At 43.8% G+C, this 21,049-nt stretch overlaps 3 protein-coding genes across 5 annotated transcripts in view; all 3 read right to left on the reverse strand.

Annotated features, from left to right (window-relative positions):
- The window catches only part of LOC309553410 (phospholipid scramblase 1-like), an 814,575-nt gene that overhangs the window by 264,525 nt on the left and 529,001 nt on the right, over positions 1–21,049 (reverse strand). The gene's annotated exons all lie outside the window — the stretch shown is intronic.
- Positions 1–21,049, reverse strand: part of LOC309553400 (NACHT, LRR and PYD domains-containing protein 3-like) — a 1,231,344-nt gene that overhangs the window by 77,185 nt on the left and 1,133,110 nt on the right. The gene's annotated exons all lie outside the window — the stretch shown is intronic.
- Positions 14,432–21,049, reverse strand: part of LOC309553417 (NACHT, LRR and PYD domains-containing protein 3-like) — an 83,080-nt gene continuing 76,462 nt past the window's right edge. The window contains exon 3 of the mRNA XM_082254606.1: positions 14,432–16,281. Within this exon, the coding sequence (XP_082110732.1) occupies positions 14,534–16,281 (1,748 nt within the window). The 3' untranslated portion in view covers positions 14,432–14,533. The remainder of the gene's footprint in view (positions 16,282–21,049) is intronic.

The raw sequence follows: 21,049 nt of genomic DNA on the forward strand, positions 1-21,049 counted from the left end.
GGTCATTCTTAGTGTCTGCAATTCTTGTGATGAACTCGCAGAAGTATGAAAAAAGAAGAAGGGCAACTTGATGTTTTTCCTTATACTTTGAGCCAAGCATTGCCCATTTTTCTTGAATGCCATATGGTAGCTTGAGAACAATAGGGTTGATGCCACAAAGGGTTTCAAGGTAACTGAGACCAAGTAAATTGATGTCAACCCTAGCAAGTTGAAGCTCTAAAAGAACAATCGCTGAGTTCTTGAAACTTTAGATTGTCTCTAGAAGAAATCAGTGGGAAGCTTTGCAACCTTTTGAATAAGGCATCTTCAATGGCCTCTGGGCTGCCAAAGGTACATTAAAGTCTGTCCCAAGCAGCATTAAGGCCTGCAGCAGGGTTGTCAAAATGAACTGCTTTGAGCCTCTTGATGCATTCAGTAGACTGGGGACCTAGCCATCTGATGAGCAGATCTAATTCCTCTGTGGCATTGAGGTCTAGGTCACTCATTGTGGCCTTAAAAGTGGATTTCCAGCCTCTGTAATTTTCAGACTTGTCATCAAACTTGGTGAAGCCTGTCTCTGCGGAGCATGTATTTAGCAATTCTTAATAAATCAAATAATGGTGCATCAGTAAACTGTGCCCAGAAAATAAGTCCACAATATGAATGTTGGATATGAAATCCAAAAAACTAAATATACTGTGAATAAATGTGAGTCCAAAAAATAACTTCTATAAACGTGATAAACCAAATGATCTTGTGAGATTCCAGTGCTAATATTAAGGTGACACCCAAATTAGATCCACCACCGATGTGCTCCACACCCGTCAAATTAGCAACTCACTCTCATTTGTTGCCTACCACTCTCGTGGATAAGGCAAATTTCGCTGTGTATATTACTGTTGGCTGTGGTGTTCCACCAAGGCAATGCAGACAGCGGTCCTCATATAAACCAGAAGGTTGGGGGATAATCCTTAGCTCCAAACCATGTGGAAAAAAACATATAACAGAGGGACCCCACTGGTGCAGTCCCATGAAAACACTTTATTAAATCCACAAAACAATATATAATGCCCATACATGTATTTAACTTGCCAAGCGCATATATACATCCAATGAACAAATGAGAGGGATAGCGGAGCTTACTTTAGTCCGGGATGCTGCGGCGTGAAGTACATGGTATCCACGGTAAACAGGCAAAAAATTGGGGGAGCAAACCCTGAACATGTATATCTAAAGCCAGTGCAGCTATGGACCAAGCAAGATTTATATTAAAAAAGAATAGAGCAACCATGCAAAAGAAATGACTATCAAATATGGAGACAATCCATAAATAAAAATGGGGATTTAGTCCCACCATATGGCCATATCGTGCTCAAGCCCACCACTGCGTCAAAGTACCCCATTATCAGTGGGTCCTACACTATCCATAAAAAAGGGGTGAATCCAGCCTCTCTTACCCTTGGAGACAACACTCCTTGCTGGGAAAGATGTGCTAATGCACTACAGGGGACTCCTCCTATATCTACTTGATAGTGGACACCAATAGAGTACAGGTGTGTGTGGGGGATGGGATGCTCAACCTCAGAAGTCTGGTCAGACCGAATACTTTGACACAGTGGTGGGCTTGAGCACGATATGGCCATATGGTGGGACTAAATCCCCATTTTTATTTATGGATTGTCTCCATATTTGATAGTCATTTCTTTTGCATGTGTGCGCTATTCTTTTTTAATGGTATCCATGGTGCCAGATAAATCACCCTGCTCACCTCGATCACTTCTTCAGTCTGTCGTGTAGCCACGTCCCTAACGTTTCTTCACTTCCTGACTTTTTCAAAGGGATAAGACCCCCCTTTGATAAAGTCAGGAAGTGACGAAACGTTAGAAACGTGGCTACATGGCAGACTGAAGGAGTGATCGAGGTGAGCAGGGTGATTCATCTGGCTCCGTGGATACCAAGTACTTCACACTGCCACATCCCGGACTAGGGTGAGCTCCCCTATCCCTCTCATTTGTTCATTGGATGTATATATGCCCTTGGCAAGTTAAATACATGTACGGGCATTATATATTGTTTTTATGGATTTAATAAAGTGTTTTCATGGGACTGCACCAGTGGGGTCCCTCTGTTATATGTTTTTTCCACATGGTTTGGAGCTAAGGATTATCCCCCAACCTTCTGGTTTATATGAGGACCGCTGTCTGCATTGCCTTGGTGGAACACCACAGCCAACAGTAATACACACAGCAAAATGTGCCTTATCCACGAAAGTGGTAGGCAACAAATGAGGGTGAGTTGCTAATTTGACGGGTGTGGAGCACATCGGTGGTGGATCAAATTTGGGTGTCACCTTATTATTAGCACTGGAATCTCACAAGATCATTTGGTTTATCACGTTTATAGAAGTTATTTTTTGGACTCACATTTATTCACAGTATATTTAGTTTTTTGGATTTCATATCCAACATTCATATTGTGGATTTATTTTCTGGGCACAGTTTACTGATGCACCGATATTTGATTTATTGAGAATTGCTTTTATTTTATTCATTGGTGTTGTGCGTAACTAGTGTCATGGTTTTCTTTCACTATTTTCATTATTGTTTAATTTAAGTTGCGGCACATACAGTGCATTGCGAAAGTATTCGGCTCCCTTGAACTTTTCGACCTTTTGCCACATTTCAGGCTTCAAACATAAAGATATAAAACTGTAATTTTTTGTTAACAAATAAAAAAACTGAAAAATTGGGCTTACAAAATTATTCTGCCCCTTTACTTTCAGTGCAGCAAACTCTCTCCAGAAGTTCAGTGAGGATCTCTGAATGATCCAATGTTGACCTAAATGACCGATGATAAATAGAGTTCACCTGTGTGTAATCAAGTCTCCGTATAAATGCACCTGCACTGTGATAGTCTCTGAGGTCCGTTTAAAGCGCAGAGAGCATCATAAAGATCAAGGAACACACCAGAAAGGCCTGAGATACTGTTGTGGAGAAGTTTAAAGCCAGATTTGGATACAAAAAGATTTCCCAAGCTTTAAACATCCCAAGGAGCACTGTGCAAGCGAGAATATTGAAATGGAAGGAATATCAGACCACTGCAAATCCACGAAGACCTGGCCGTCCCTCTAAACTTTCAGCTCATACAAGGAGAAGACTGATCAGAGATGCAGCCAAGAGGCCCATGATCACTCTGGATGAACTGCAGAGATCTACAGCTGAGGTGGGAGACTCTGTCCATAGGACAACAATCAGTCGTATACTGCACAAATCTGGCCTTTACGGAAGAGTGGCAAGAAGAAAACCATTTCTTAAAGATATCCATAAAAAGTGTTGTTTAAAGTTTGCCACAAGCCACACCAAACATGTGGAAGAAGGTGCTCTGGTCAGATGAAACCAAAATTGAACTTTTTGGCAACAATGAAAAACGTTATGTTTGGCGTAAAAGCAACACAGCTCATCACCCTGAACACACCATCCCCACTGTCAAACATGGTGGTGGCAGCATCATGGTTTGGGCCTGCTTTTCTTCAGCAGGGACAGGGAAGATGGGTAAAATTGATGGGAAGATGGATGGAGCCAAATACAGGACCATTCTGGAAGAAAACCTGATGGAGTGTGCAAAAGACCTGAGACTGGGACGGAGATTTGTCTTCCACCAAGACAATGATCCAAAACATAAAGCAAAATCTACAATGGGATAGTTCACAAATAAACATATCCAGGTGTTAGAATGGCCAAGTCAAAGTCCAGACCTAAATCCAATCGAGAATCTGTGGAAAGAACTGAAAACTGCTGTTCACAAACGCTCTCCATCCAACCTCACTGAGCTCGAGCTGTTTTGCAAGGAGGAATGGGCAAAAATTTCAATCTCTCGATGTGCAAAACTGATAGAGACATTCCCAAAGCGACTTACAGCTGTAATCGCAGCAAAAGGTGGTGCTACAAAGTATTAACTTAAGGGGGCTGAATAATTTTGCACGCCCAATTTTTCTGTTTTTTTATTTGTTAAAAAAGTTTGAAATATCCAATAAATTTTGTTCCACTTCATGATTGTTTCCCACTTGTTGATGATTCTTCACAAAAAATTACAGTTTTATATCTTTATGTTTGAAGCCCGAAATGTGGCAAAAGGTCAAAAAGCTCAAGGAGGCCGAATACTTTTGCAATGCACTGTGTGCATATATACACACATACACATACACACACACACACACACACAGTATGTATATATGTGGACTCACATTTATATACATATTTCAGCACATATTTGGAATTTAGATTTTTCAAAAGGGTGTGCATACATCTTTAGCGCAAACATTTTTGCATTTTTTTTATTTCATGTATTTAGCAAACTGTGACATGTCCATGTTTTTGGACTTTGGATGCATGACTGTAAGTAGAACAGAGTTAGTTGTGATGGCTGGTGCATTGACGTTGAGTGACTTGGGAAGATATGTTGGTGCTAAGGCGTTCAATGCTGGAACTGGCCTAAAGTTCATTGACATGTTGGTTTGTAGCTGTGGAATTTTGCACTTGGTTAGTGCCAAAGTAAGGTGGACAGTCTGTTATATGTATACCAGTGTCTGCTGATTGCTGAGATGCTGCACTCTGATGTACTGGAAGATATAAAGGCAGATTGTCTTGAGGTACAGTGGGTGCAGAGAAGAGACTTTGATTAAGTGCTTTGGCTGCTGTGACAGTTGATGTTCTGGAGAGGTATGTGAAGAATCTGAGGCATCAGCTACAACTGAGTGCCTGCAACTGTTGTCTCTTTCGCTTTCACTAGAGGCTTGTTCTAAGACCCTAAACCTTGCCATGGCTGTGGCATGCTCATATTGTTTTTCCAAAACTTCCATTTCTGCTTTCTGGCATGCAGCTTCAGCTTCCTCCTCTTCTTTCTGGCATGCAGCTTCAGCTTCCATTTCTGCTTCCAGGCGTTCAGCTTCAGCTTCCTTCTCTTCTTTCTGGCGTGCAGCTTCAGCTTCCATTTCTGCTTCCAGGCATTCAGCTTCAGCTTCCTCTTCTTCTTTCTGGTGTGCTGCCTCAGCTTTCTTCTCTGCTTTCTGGCGTGCAGCTTCAGCTTCCATTTCTGCTTCCAGGCGTTCAGCTTCAGCTTCCTCCTCTGCTTTCTGGCATGCAGCTTCAGCTTCCTTCTCTGCTTTCTGGCAAGCGGCTTCAGCTTCCTCCCCTGCTTTCTGGTGTGCAGCTTCAGCTTCCTCCTCTGCTTTCTGGCATGCAGCTTCAGCTTCCATTTCTGCTTCCAGGCGTGCAGCTTCAGCTTCCTCCTCTGCTTTCTGGCATGCAGCTTCAGCTTCCTTCTCTGCTTTCTGGCAAGCGGCTTCAGCTTCCTTCTCTGCTTTCTGGCAAGCGGCTTCAGCTTCCTCCCCTGCTTTCTGGCGTGCAGCTTCAGCTTCCTCCCCTGCTTTCTGGCGTGCAGCTTCAGCTTCCTCCTCTGCTTTCTGGCGTGCAGCTTCAGCTTCCATTTCTGCTTCCAGGCGTGCAGCTTCAGCTTCCTCCTCTGCTTTCTGGCATGCAGCTTCAGCTTCCTTCTCTGCTTTCTGGCGAGTGGCTTCAGCTTCCTCCCCTGCTTTCTGGCGTGCAGCTTCAGCTTCCTCCTCTGCCTTCTGGCGTGCAGCTTCAGCTTCCTCCTCTGCTTTCTGGCGTGCAGCTTCAGCTTCCATTTCTGCTTTCTGGCGTGCAGCTTCAGCTTCCTTCTCTGCTTTCTGGTGTGCAGCTTCAGCTTCCTCCTCTGCTTTCTTTTGGGTGAAAGCTGCCTGAATTTTAGAAGCTTCAGCATCTGCACAGGATTTTATGAGTTGCTGACTGAGTGTAGAAGATCTTGATTGTAGGGATTTGGAAGATCTTGTGGAGCGTCTAGTAGATTCAGAGTGATGAGATCTGGATTCATGGAGCTGTTATTCTCACTTCTGCCTTTGTTTGCACCACTAAATTGTCTCTTTCAAGATTGAGCTCCTCAAATCCCTTTAATTCTTCCAATGACCCTTGAGTTTTGTACTGCTTTAAGAGATCAGTATATATAACACACAGTCTTTTATAACTCTCATAAGTAACATTCAATTGATTGATAGCGCCCTCTAGTTGTAATGGCTCATGAGATTGTTGGGGGAGAGCAGACATGCATTTACCACTATTAGACCATAAATCATTGATATTAGACAGCAGTTCTTCCAGTCAGCTTTAAGATTCTCTTGCACTTCCCAGGTTGGTTTTGTTAAGCGTTTTTTCTCTTTTGTTTGGTTCAGGGTTTAATTCCTGATCTGGAAGGAGTTCTAAATCTGGTTGTGCATTTGTTTCCCCAGATTGTACATTGCTTTGCTGAAACATTGTGAAAACAAGGAAAGGGTAATAGTAAAGTCCTTCCAGCAGCAGAGAAATGTATGAATTGCTGTGTCTGAGCTCAGGTTGTAGAAAGGTTTACTTTGACTTTCTTAAGATTTCACAGAGGAAAAGCATGTGCTAATGCATACAGAGGCAGTGTATAATCTGTGTGTATGGCACGGTTGTATGAACATTCACAGCAGTAATCTTGTCCTGACACTGATGGGTGCTATGCTGAGATTTGCTTGCAGGCACATACAGGCTTTTGTAGTAATGGCTGCACTGTCTGTTAGCTGCTATTTCTAGGGTCCATATAACATCTCTTTGTGTATCCAGAGCTAGCAAGGATCCTATGAAAGACATTTCACTGATCTTTCTAATGATCTTTTGACTGTTCTGCCTCTCCAATCAAAGCATTAAAAGTGTGATCTTTGTAACTTACAGTTGTGATGAGATAGTGATAACCCACAATCTTAGCTGTATTAGCAGACAGTGACTCGATCTGGACGACACCTTGAAGATCTTGTAAAGTTGAATGCATAAACTATGAGGCTCTTACAACAATGAACATTGAATAGGTCAAAAAATCATAATGTGATCCACTCCATGAGACATGAGGCTGAGATGCATTACTGGGAAAAATGAACAAAGGGATGGAGCTATCTATACAGGATAAACTGAGCTAAGGAAAGGGGAGGAACCAGGGGCAGGAGAATAAATATCACATTTAGAGGCATATCACAAAGCATGTGAACCATGACAGCCCCTCTATATGGTATGATAGGAAAACATGCACAGCTGAGACTGGGGGGGGCTTCTTCAGGATTCTGTGGTGTCGGCATAGACTGTCACAAGTAACTAATGCAGATAGCAGAGTAAAGAGAGAGCAGATAAGAAGCACACCCCGTATTGTGAAATTTACGTCAGTACACACTATAGAAGGATATACTTTGTTCAGTTTTAATTTCCGAGGTTTACAAGCACTTTAATTCTGAGTGTGTAACTATACAGGAAGGAGTAAAGAGAAGACTCCCCACAGGGGGCAATACACAGGGGGAGGAATAACTCCTCTGATAGGACAAGGAACAGATTATGAAGTGATAAGAAACACAATGTATCTAAACAGAAGCATAGTCCAGACACGAGTGACTTGTGTAATCAGTTCTTCAGAGGAAGAGCAGGAAATGGGGATAATTATGAAGAAGAACTCACCTGTTCTCTATTCTGACAAACAATCATCTGATATTCTACACAAGGGCTGCCAAGGAGAAAAGCCCCCACTTTAGGATCTCTATTGTCTCCCCACTATTCCATCTCTGATAATCTGCAGATAGTGGAAGGGACAGAATGTCAGTCAGGAGATGACATCTAAAGTCTCCGGGAAAAGTCTCCAATCAGACAATATATGCCCTACAACCCATGAAGGCCTCTTGATCCCTTTAGGGAAAGAGAGCCTTGACTGATGGGGGCATGGCCAGGGGCTTGGATTAAGCAGGAGTCTATATGAGACAAAAGGATTGGACGGATTCTTGGGTATGGGGTTGGGCCTGAGCTCAGTTAAGAATACCTTCCCAGGGAATTCTGGGTCTTTTAAAAAGAAACGTGGTTGAAAAGCTGACACCCCGCCCCCGCCCTGTTTTTTTCAGTCGGTCTGTCACAGCTTTAGTGGCAGTTTTTGACCTTGCCAGCAGTTAAAGTTATGGTAATGGCTTATGCCCTTGTTTGTAAATTGGGGGTAGGCTGTTTGTCCTTCACTGATGGTAAGGACAGACCCTCCCCCTTTCCCCTTATTGGAATTTAAGTTGTTAATGACTAAGAGTGCTCCCAGTACAACTGTGACCGGCACTGGTCTAAACGTGTACTTGTTTGGTATTGGAAACTAAATAAAAGCTGTGGCCTTGCCCTTTCCAACTTAATCATTGTAAGTGTGGTTTTGTATGGGGAGGGGGGTTGGTTATTATGGTGACATTGTTTCTGGACCTATGCGCCTCAGCAGTCATATCATGTAGTGTATTTTATAGAATACAAGGCGTGTTCTCTCCAATACGTGGGATGGACCACCCAACCTTTACACATCCAGGTTGGTGAGATCCAAACAATTGTCTGATGTTTCCAGACCCTTCAGAGGTGTCCATGGAGATATAGGACCCCCTTTTCTTTTTGTGGTATAGAAAGGGTCATTTCATCTGATAGAGGCGGTGATTCACACTGAAAACTATTAGAGACGGAGGAGTGGTGGATCTCGGCCTCAACCATCGCTGGGATGGGAATCTCCACATCACATGACTTGTAAGTTGGGATTTGATGTGTGATTGTTATTGATGGGAATGATTTGTGTAATCCTGTATTTGTGTAATCCTGTATTCTATTCATGTCATCTCTCATTTCATTGGGTGCTCAATTTCCATCTCATTACATGGACATAGATCTGCTTATTAATTCAGGTTATATGTAACCCCGCCCATGGCTGTGTGAGGTTGAGGGGCATTTAATGGGGTGTTGTTGAACCTAACAGACAGCTATGGCTAAGGCCTGAATGTCTGAAACGCGTCGGCTTCTCTGTTGGGATGATTTTTAGCCATATGTGAAAATAAATTGGGATTTGTATTTTGGATGCTGACCGTGATGATGACTTCTCATTACAAACATTTCATTGTGGATAACGAACAAAATACAATAAGATGAAGCTGACTGCCCAGCTCTACATAGTATAATATGTGGTTGTGGAGGGACTCCGGAGGGGGTTTATGTCCATAGGATACGAACTTCATACCTGAACAGAACCCCCACCAGGAGCAGAGAGGGGGAGATAGGCATTCACTGCCCAGAGCCAGGACAGAGGAAGTCTTGGGACTTTTTATGGCAGACAAGGACTCATAAAGGGGATGGGAGTTGGGGATGTTCATCATTTCTTCTAGTGATGGGGGATGGGTAACTTTCCAGGATTTATAACTCCTATCTTGCAGAAGTGAGACAATGACAGATGATATTTCTGGAGTATGAGTTGTATTGGTTATGGGACGGACTTTTGTACAGAAGTGAGAACTGTCTGATGTCTTTGCCTTCAGAGGAATGTATTGTGTTTTCTGTCTTTATTATGGTCAGGACAAAACATTCCATTCATAGATTTGTAAATATAAAATATTGTATATAAATAATTTAGCATTTTCATTTCCAGCCAGCAGGTGGAGCTGAAATCTCTTTTCCACATGTTTACCAGTCTGTCCTTCCTGGATCACTGTACAATCCATTGTTATTTCCAGAGCTCAGTAACTCAAGCTGTAATTTCCCTTCATAACTGAATGACTCAGAGGAGTGAGAGGAGAGGAGGGAGCCGATTGATGAAACCCACCTGAGGAGTCTCACTGGATATTCTGTGAAAATTGAGGATGAATTGATCCCTGGTGGCTGTAGCTACAGAGGTCAGTGAGGTCTCATTCACATGTGTGTCAGTACCATGCGATTATGTGGCATTCATTCAGCATTTCTAAAGCTGTATAACCGCCCTTCCATGCCTGCCATGAATATTACAATGGCGGTACACAGTGCTGGTCACACAGGAGCGGTAGCGTTGTGTAAAAGATTAAGCAGCATGTCGCTGTCATGAGGCATCCACACTTGTCAGCCGCCTCCATTCATTTCATGGTGATTCCCAATAACCGCTGGGCATTGGAGGACAGAGAGCAGAGGCTCCGATATCCCAGAATGCACTGGGAAATCATAGAGAAGTAGGACAGAGCAGCTCCAGTCACTTCTGGTTGTACAGAACAGCCGTGTGGTAACTCCAACAGCTTCTGTGTGCCGGCAAAATCATCAACCAGCCGGAAATACTGACAGAGCCAGGCAGGAAATGTGTCACTGCACAGCCAAAACGTCTTACAATTATATATACTAATCAGCTGATCACAGAAGGATTCATCTACAAAATCCAACACCAAATAGAAAGAAAGATAACTGTGCAGCACTAGAAGGGAGACTCCCTAAACCTAAAAAAATATAATTTTTTTCAAATTTTTTAACAATCAGAATGTGTTTCAGCACAATTATACAGGAATATTACAATGTTATAAAAAACAATATAAGTAAGATATATTTAAAGTGTTGAATATTGCAGCATGATGAGTGAGACCACCCAAACATTCGCAAACTATGTACAAAAAACCTACTTTGTGGTCGGCCACTTATGATTGGTGATGTGCAGTGACACCTCCCTTACATAGTAGATATAAAGATAACTTTGCAGCGCTAGAAGTGAGACTCCCTAAACCTAAAAGTTTTCTTGTAGTGTTTTCAGAGCTTCATAAACACAATGAAGACACATGATAAATGTCATAGAAGTGTTACTGAGCATTGCTTCCTTCTTCATAATCATCAGACGTGTGAGCGAGCCCTAAGGGTTTCCATTCCATCCTATTTCCTGCTTGTTAGGAATATGGATGTCATTCCATATCTACATAGCCTGGTCACTCTTCTACTATAAGGGGAACCCCAAATCCCATGGATGAGATTACAAAGAGAAAGATTCCCTCAGAGAGGAGAAGACCTGAGAAGAGGAGAGGTGATGGGGGATGGGTGAGGATGGAGGACACCCAGAGATAGATTCCCTCAGAGAAGAGAAGACATGAGAAGAGGAGAGGTGATGGATGATGGGTGAGGATGGAGGACACCCAGAGAAAGATTCCCTCAGAGAGGAGAAGACATGAGAAGAGGAGAGGTGATGGGGGATGGGTGAGGATGGAGGACACCCAGAGAAAGATTCCCTCAGAGAGGAGAAGACCTGAGAAGAGGAGAGGTGATGGGGGATGGGTGAGGATGGAGGACACCCAGAGAAAGATTCCCTCAGAGAGGAGAAGACATGAGAAGAGGAGAGGTGATGGGGGATGGGTGAGGATGGAGGACACCCAGAGATAGATTCCCTCAGAGAGGAGAAGACATGAGGAGAGGTGATGGAAGATGGGTGAGGATGGAGGACACCCAGAGAAAGATTCCCTCAGAGAGGAGAAGACATGAGAAGAGGAGAGATGATGGAAGATGGGGGAGGATGGAGGACACCCAGAGATAGATTCCCTCAGAGAGGAGAAGACATGAGAAGAGGAGAGGTGATGGGGGATGGGTGAGGATGGAGGACACCCAGAGAAAGATTCCCTCAGAGAGGAGAAGACATGAGAAGAGGAGAGGTGATGGGGGATGGGTGAGGATGGAGGACACCCAGAGATAGATTCCCTCAGAGAGGAGAAGACATGAGAAGAGGAGAGATGATGGAAGATGGGGGAGGATGGAGGACACCCAGAGATAGATTCCCTCAGAGAGGAGAAGACATGAGAAGAGGAGAGGTGATGGGGGATGGGTGAGGATGGAGGACACCCAGAGATAGATTCCCTCAGAGAGGAGAAGACATGAGAAGAGGAGAGGTGATGGGGGATGGGTGAGGATGGAGGACACCCAGAGAAAGATTCCCTCAGAGAGGAGAAGACATGAGAAGAGGAGAGATGATGGAAGATGGGGGAGGATGGAGGACACCCAGAGAAAGATTCCCTCAGAGAGGAGAAGACATGAGAAGAGGAGAGGTGATGGAAGATGGGTGAGGATGGAGGACACCCAGAGAAAGATTCCCTCAGAGAGGAGAAGACATGAGAAGAGGAGAGGTGATGGAAGATGGGTGAGGATGGAGGACACCCAGAGAAAGATTCCCTCAGAGAGGAGAAGACATGAGAAGAGGAGAGGTGATGGGGGATGGGTGAGGATGGAGGACACCCAGAGATAGATTCCCTCAGAGAGGAGAAGACATGAGAAGAGGAGAGGTGATGGGGGATGGGTGAGGATGGAGGACACCCAGAGAAAGATTCCCTCAGAGAGGAGAAGACATGAGAAGAGGAGAGGTGATGGGGGATGGGTGAGGATGGAGGACACCCAGAGATAGATTCCCTCAGAGAGGAGAAGACATGAGAAGAGGAGAGATGATGGAAGATGGGGGAGGATGGAGGACACCCAGAGAAAGATTCCCTCAGAGAGGAGAAGACATGAGAAGAGGAGAGGTGATGGGGGATGGGTGAGGATGGAGGACACCCAGAGATAGAAGGAAACACTGAGAGACGGGAACAATCACAAGACGTCACATTTCCCCATCACTGCAGGATCACACATTTCTCTTACCACAATTCCTGAATTTTACTCTCTGGGTTCTTCAGAAAGGAAAGAGTATCAACCTTCCCTCTATATCCTGAGGAGGACTCTTCTTCGTCTCCCAGACAATCTTTACTGGAAATAGTACATGTATAAAACCTACAAGCCAATAATGAGATAATAATTACCACCAAGAATGGATGACCTCTGACACCAAGAATAACAATGTAACACCCAACATTTCCCTCCCACATGGCTGCCTTCCCTCTGGCTCTACAGTCTCATACTGGACCTGATGAGGACTTCTCATTGGTGGCTATGAGTGGTCTTTGAAGTCACACTCCAGACAAAACTTAAAGGAGGCCCCTGATATGTATACGGGGTCTCCGGCCTTCCTACACAGGGGTTTCCATTCATCATCAGTTTCTGGAAAATCCTGGAACCCCACTTTGGTTCCAGATATGAAATGCAGTCCAGACATTCCCATCTCCACCCACTTCTGCAGACAATTGGTCCCTCCAATGTTGGGATGATGATGTCACACCCCTGGCATTATTCTCCTCCCCTGGATCTCTGAACACGAAGCTTTCCCTCCAAATGTTCTGTGTGATAAATGGTATAATTGGGTGTCAGTGAAAGGGTAATACGATGTAAATGATGCGATGTTACCAGAAGTTGTGTAGAAGGTGATATGTGGGAACCACCATTTAGCTCTGGTTCACACAGCACAACATGAAAGTCGCAGCCACTTCCAGCTTGACTTTGCTCTACAACTTCCCGGTGACCAGGTGCGACTTCAAAGTGACTTTACTGAGAAGCATTCCTATGTGACTTTGATGGATCTGTGTTTATAGCGTGTTTTGTCACATGGCCAAACATGCGTCTGCTAACCGTGATTGGGTGTCATTACCAATCAGGCTGCAATTACATCTGCATGATTCTGAATGCACATCAACTGCACAGAAATTGTCTGCTTTGTCGCATGTTTCAGAAATGCAACCGTGCATCACGTTCGCAGTGAGAAAATGGCAAGGCAAGCACGACGCATGTTTCCAAAACGTGTGGCAAAGTATGCGTTTTCTTATAGGTTGCCGTGCATTCAGAAACGTGCAGATGTGAGCGAATGGTATCGCAAGTGCAATGTGCGTTGTGAAATGCACAGCTAAGCATGCGTTTTCTTGCAGGTATAAATATGCAGCAATGTGCGTCACACTTGTGTTATTATTCATTTACATCTGCACATTTTTAATGCACGGCAGACTGCAAGAAAACATGCACTTTGCTATAGGTTTCAAAAACGCACAGCAAGGCGCATTGCACTTGTGTTACCATTCATTTACATCTGCACAAGTGTGGCGTGCGTTGCTGTGCATTTTTTAGACTTAGAAACACACAGATGTGAATACCGGCTAATTGGTAATGACCCCCCAATCGCAGTTAGCAGACGCATGTTTTGCTGCCAAAATACACGACACTCCATGACTGGAAAGGTCTCTGAGCTACTTTGGGGTGTTTGTCGCATGTTGGGCAGAACATTCTAGTGAATGGCTTCCTATACACAATGTGTGCTTACACCTGAAAATACACAGAAAATGGAGGTGGGAATGTGCGTTTCCGCTGCGCTCAGGTGGGAATGGGATGTGCTTGGGAGGACGATTTTAGGCAGCAAGGATGACCAGGGAGGAGAGGTGAGGGTTAAACACTGCCTCAGAAGTCGCAGCAAAGTGTCAAACATTCAGACAAATGTACGACTTTCTGGCGATTTTACATTGAAGTCTATGGGAGTCGTGCCGCACAAGAATCGCCAAAAGTAGTGCAGGAAGTATTTTATTTTGTTGTAGTGACTCAATTAAGACAACACCCAATAAAATCTAATTTTCACCTGACCTACGACTTTACATGTCACCAGAATGTCGCAGGTCCCTGGAAATTTGCTCTAGTGTGAACCAGGGCTTAGGGCTGAGGAAAGCGTGAGTTCCCAGGACTTCTAACAAGTGTGGTAGATGGAGAACATGTCTGATAATCACCGTTATACTGTATGCAGGTTCCTGACCATTCTCTGAGCTCAGTTAGGAGATCCTCACACTCACTTACCTGACCCTCTGATTCCTGTGTAGGAATGGAGATAGAATTTTCTGGCACTCTGGACCCACTGTGATAGATGAAAAATTTAAAGACTGAAAACTTTCTCTCTTCAAAGTCTTCAAGCAATAGCTCAGCTGCTTGGAATAATTCCTGTTCATCCACAAGGGACCTGTACCTGAGCCGGACAGATTCAAATTTGTACGACCAGACATGACTCTCCTAATGAAGTCCTCATCCTGAGTCTCATACAGATAGAAGATGGTCTGAGTACGGATAAACTCATTGATGTCCTTCTTGGCCCATTCTATGATTGCAGGTCTGGCTCGGAGTGAGATGGGGATTCCTGTGCTCTCTGAGAATTCCTTCACCTGATTTTCATTTAGGAGACCAAACAGGAATTGTACAGATAATGCTAAATGTGAGTAATCTGAACTGAAGTCTGATAGGGATTTCCCTTTACAGATCTTCGGGAGGGAAGTCAATTTCAAAAATCTCAACCAACCACCACCCATCCCATAATAGAGAGCAGCAAGGAACTCCTGTACACTCAGGTGGATGAAGCTGTAGCAGGTCTGGGTGCGGACGTCCCAATGAAAGATGTTCTCATTCAGAAATACAGACTCCACCTCATCCAGAGAAAGTCCATGTCTTTCTAGATCTTTCTTCTCAAATAAGATTTGTTGGTTCAGAACTCCCTGATTGGCCAGAGCACACAGCTTCTTCAGACAGGTTTGTTTCCTGCGTACAGACTGCTCCTTCTTACTGTGATGGGTCAGTAAAATCTCCAGGTAGCGAAGGTAAATTGAAGTCATCGTATGAATTAAAGCCAAATCTCTATTTATTTCTTGTTTCATTACAGTGCAGACAATCCAGCATGTGATGGGGACGGCACACATGGTGTACAGAATGTCATTGTCCTTTATTATACTGAGAACCTTGTCTGCATCTTCTTTATTTTCAAAGAAGTTATGGACATATTTCTCTCGATCATCGCTTGTAAATCCCTGGATTTCCACATTGCGATAATCATCGATGAATGTGTTCAGTTTCTCCATGGCCAGTGACCTTGTGGTGATGATCAGAGAAGATTGTGAGAGAATCTGTCTCCTGAACAAGCTTTGGAGAATTATTTCTTTGTGGGTTTCCATAGAAATGTCAGGACAAACCTCAGATTTCTCCTCCAGAGTCCACCTCAGTTCATCAAACCCATCAACTATGGTGAGAAGTTTTCTCTGACTTCCAGGATCCTTCAGAATAGACACCAGGTCATCTGAACTCAGTCTGCAGGTTCTGGAGAAAAGTCCCACAAGACTTATGTTTCCAGGGATGGTGTTGATTTCTCTACAGCTCAGATAAAACACAAAGTCAAACTTGTCTTCATAGAGATCCCCAGAGGCCCAGTCCAGCATGATCTTCTTGGAGGTCATTGTTTTTCCAATCCCAGCAGCTCTTTGTAACACCACAATCTTAGGGATGAACCCATCTTTATCAGGGTCAAAGAGGGCCTGGATTGTGGTTGGGGATCTTTTCTCCATGATCTGTACATCTCTTCTGCCTGAACTCCTTATTTCTTCTTCTTTTCCCTCTTTATTCTGGGGTCCGTCTATCATCATTAACTTGGTGAATATATTCTGTAGATGAACAGCCTCCCCTGTACGGGAATTATATTCTGAAATCCTCTGGTGCTTCTCTTTCATAGACTCTCTGTGTTCCTTACTGATGTCTTTATGAGAGAAGGGAGAATATTTTATTCCTCACACACACATGAAATAGTATTTATAGGATAGAGCTGGAAATATTGTATTCTAACCATAAACCAGAAGAATGGAACCCTAAAAGAAGATATCCCATGAAATACAGGAGGGCTGTGGAACCATATAAACTATGGACACATCATCCAGACCAGAGGAGTACCTAGAACCTTCAGAGCCCCAGTGCAAGAAGCCATGAAGGGTACCCCATGACTGCTGGGGCCCTTTCCATCAGTCCCTGGGTCCTTCCCTCCAAAGCTGGGGCTCTTCCATCTGAGGCCATGGCCCTTTCCACCTGTTCCTGTCATAGGGCCCTTTATAAGCCCCAGTTCACACTGCTGTGACTTATGTGACTTGCAACACAAAGTCGCATGACAAGTCAAAGCACATTCATTTCAATGGGTGCTTTCCTAATAAATGTCACTAAAGTCGCAGCAACAAAGAAAAAGGTTCCTGCAATACTTTTTCTGTAACTTTGGTGTGATTTGAGTGCCATAAGCTACAATGTTATATCAAAAAATCACAAGTAAGTCACAAGGAAAATGCAAGCAAATTGCACAACTTTGAGATCACAGCAGTGTGAACTGAGTCCATGTTCTGCAGTGGCTCCCCTTCCTGCTTTCATGGGGCACCCTACAGGGCCTGGTCTCAAGTGCAACCTTTGGGACCCTGGTAGTTCCACCACTGATCCAGACTACAATAAAACAATGTTCATCCAGAAGAGATTTCATATCAGACATGGATATCCTACTAACCTGATAATCCGTTGTGATGTGTCTTCTTCAGTTTGTCTGGAAATAGGAATATTAAAGTGATTATCCCTGACAAACCTCGGAAATGTATAAAATAAGAACTAAGAGAGTAATTAGTGTAGCAGATCCTCCCAGACACCATCATCCCACCAACCCTCTGTAGATTGGAGCCCCTCCACCTCCTATTTCTCCATGCAGGTGATGGGGAGTGTCTTTGTCTGCCTGGTAACTAGAGATGATCGAACGGTTCGGGTCGACCATCGATTCGACCTGAACATTGGCTGTTTAAAATTTGGCCGAATTCCAAACTTTTTGCGGTAAAAGTTCAGAATTCAGCAACCAGAACCACCCAAAATGCAATGGGACAGGAACTGGGCTTTAAAAGCCCGTGATTGGACCAGAAACGTCAGGAAAAGCCAATTGAGGGGGCAGGAGTATGCTAGGAATGTGATTGGAGTGACTAGGGGGTCCAGAGGCCAATCAGTAGTGAAAGTAGTGAATACGCCCCCCAGTATATAGCATAGCCCCGCCAAATCTTTAGCACTGTAATACAGGGATGTGGAAGAGAGTGGAAGCAGTTCTGTTACTCCTGCTGCAAAAGTGTCATTTAGCAATTATTAGTGTGAGGAAAGGGATATCTAGTGTAGTTAGGGTACAATTTTCCACTATAGTTAGATTCAATAATCTAGTTTCTGTAGGGAAAGTGTTAAGTGTCAGGGTGACCGTAATGTAGTTTAGGGTGAACTGACTCTGACTGCTATGGCAGGGTGACCGAACTCATCCATGTCAGGGTGACCGCCAGAAGAAAAAGATAGTTTGTCTTAGAATTGCAGTAAAGCAGGGTTGTGGCTCCGCTCCTGTCACACCTGGGCGTTTTTGTTTGAGGCGTTTATTGGGCTTTTTTGTGGACGTCTTTGGAGTCAGGCATGACATCTGAACTTCTGTGTAGGAGTATATATACACACACACACACATATAGGTTTTAAAAGGAGCGGAACCCTATCCATGTGCTAATTAAATAATTTGCAGGGATGGGGTTCCGCTCCTTTTAAAACCTATATGTGTGTATGTGTATATATACATATATGTGTGTGTGTATATATATACCCCTACACAGAAGTTCAGATGTCATGCCTGCCTCCAAAGACGCCCAAAAAATGCCCAATAAACGCCTGCAACAAAAACGCCCAGGTGTAAAAGGAGTGTAGCCACATCACCGCTCTACTAAAAATTCTAAGAAAAATTATCTTTTTTTCTGGTTCTGGACATGCTACAGAGCTGAAACTTCACAGGTACACTTTTTAGACCCAACAGACACTAAATCCAAAGAAATCTAATTTTTTTTTCAATAATTTTTTCAATAATTGGCTATCAAAAACGACAATTTTTAAGAACTTTTTTTTTATGTGATTAATAGTCCCTGGGGCATGACCCAGAACCCTAGGCACTTTTTAGGGGCATTTATTGGGTTTTAGGGCTTCAAAATGGTGTCTTTTGATTACAGAAGTTCTGGTCCCATTGATTTCAATGGGGTTCTGGAATCCGGACCCGAACTTTCAGGAAGTTTGGGTGTTCTGGTCGAACCGAACTTTTCAAAAGTTCGATCATCCCTACTGGTAACATCTCAGCACATTGCAATGACATGTGACCATGGTGGGGGGACCAGAACAGCCCCCAATTCTATATGCACGGTCTACAGACACACACCTAGAATCTGGAGCCTCGACTCCTCTTTCTGTTGGAGGTTCAGGTGGATGCATGGGACACAAGGCTCAGAACCCCGAGCAACAGTCATGAGGGTCTCCCCAGAATACAGCTATAAATATGGAGGTTCTGTATAATAGGCAAGTGGCTGCAATTGTATTGCTCTGCTCGGCATGTTGAGTGATGTCATTGTGTTATGGTGACTGACTGTCAGCATCCTGGAGAGGTGTTATTCTGCTTCCCTTTTAAATTGTTCCTGAACTCTGTAGCCTTTTCCTTCATCCACAATTTTGATACAGAAATTGATTTTACTCTGTAAACAAATTGATTTTACTCTGTAAACTCTCTCAGTAAAGATGTTTTAGCCCTTAGGGACTGAGGGTAAAACAAATGTTAATGCCTGAGCACAATTTTTAAACTTTGACCCTGTAACGTAAATGTCGTATATGGAATAGCTTTGCATTAGCGAAATATGAAGTGATCTGTAGAAATATGTAGTGAATTGTAGATGTAGTGTCATTTTGAGTTAATTGATTTAGTATCAGTTACACACACATGTCCTGTTAGTAGCATTTGAAAGGACACAGCTGGTCTCTGGGATAGAGTTGACACCAACATGCCAATGAAGTCCCCCATGCCAGTAAACAAGAGAATTGTCACCTTCCGGAGGCTTCAGAGTAGACTGCTAGTCATTTTGGCTGCAGAAATCCGCAGGGGGGTGACAATAGGTTCCGAACCGTCTGTGAGCGGTTGCTGCTGTTATCAGATCAAAGGAATGTATTTTATCTCTCATAAAAGTTAAAATATTAGTGGTAGAGAGATGAAAATAATTCCTTCTTGTGGCTCACGTATGTGGCTACAAATACATATAAATTTGTGTCTGTGGCATGGGTGGGGTCCTGGAGAATTGCACAAAACCGTTGTATGGCGCCTGATTGTGGCAGACAAGCAGTGTTTGATACTGTCGGAATCAGACCGATGCGCTGGTGTCAGAACTCCTATCCCTGGCCCAGCGGTCAGCGCCATTCTGGGCCAGTTCGGCTCTGGTCAGTTCAGAACACAGGACTTTGGGTGGGCTGAGATGAAGCAACCCCTTTTGGCTGATTGGGTAAGGGCTAAAGCCCAGCCCACATCAATATTCCAATAAATTGGGAAAGCTGAGATTTGCACATGGTTCTTCCTTGAAGCCAGTTCTGAACTGAGGAGTTCCGGCACGATTTCCGGCATGCTTCTGCCAAAGAGATAACCTTAGGTAAAGTTTATTTCTGTGTTTTATTCCCTTTTATTTTCATAGCAAATTGCCAATTGTGTGTCTTTTTATCTTTTGTATTTTTTGTAACTGCTTTTGTTTGTATATATTTTTTATGCACTGCCCACTTTTCGGGATATTAAATTATAAAATTAATAAGTGACTTCTGTGTACTAAGCTAGGACTCATACCTCTAGAGATATTTTGTTTGCATTTTAGTGTCTAAATTATCGGTCTACGCTACGTGCCAATCTGTATGCAATTGCACTGTGCGTTGGCAGATTGCATGCAGATTGTACATCAGACGGAGATCTGCGTGTGTGTGGTGTCCCGGCAGACCAGTTTGCAGACAAACTGTTGGGTGGTGCAGGCTATCGTTTTTGGTGTGTGGGTGTGGGGACAGTGAGAAGAGTGATTAGCACAGGGGTTCTGGCTTGTAGGATAGCTGGAGGAATCCTAGTAGTGTGTGGTAATTGCTAGACTGCTCCCCCACCATTAGAGTGCACCAGATTGTATGTAAGATTTGTATCTGCCTGTGTGTGGTCAGCCAGCTGGATTGGAGTGGAGTCTCCCTCTAGTGGTGACCGAAGGCAGTGCAGGCTGTGAAAGTATTGCAGCCAATCTAATTACTTAGTAGGAAGTTTCTTTTTTCTTTAATCTGTTATCCCTTATACGTCCCCAAGTCACGATTCACCGCGTCTCGGTTAGCTAGTCGCCGTGGGCGTGGTCGAATCGTGACAGACCCGTGTTAGTACATCTCTAAATATCAGCACAACTACTTTGTGAATCCGGGTGGATTATACCGCATTTTCAGGACAAATTGAACTTAATTTGGTGGTAAATAGTTACATAGTTAGTTTGGCAGAAAAAAAAGACACAAGTCCATCTAGTTCAACCAATAGGGGGAAAAAACAAAAGAAAAATATATACACATGCAGGATTGTCCCTCTAGGACTTGCTGTATAGTGATGGACGAACATCGGCCGGGGTGGTTCACAAACGTTATCCGCAAACTTTCTCAAATGTTCGCGAACTGCAAGTTTGCGGCGGGCCCCATTGACTTTA

The sequence above is a fragment of the Pelophylax lessonae genome (genome assembly GCF_965119305.1).
Source record: "Pelophylax lessonae genome assembly, chromosome: 4".
Taxonomy (NCBI): Eukaryota; Metazoa; Chordata; class Amphibia; order Anura; family Ranidae; genus Pelophylax; species Pelophylax lessonae.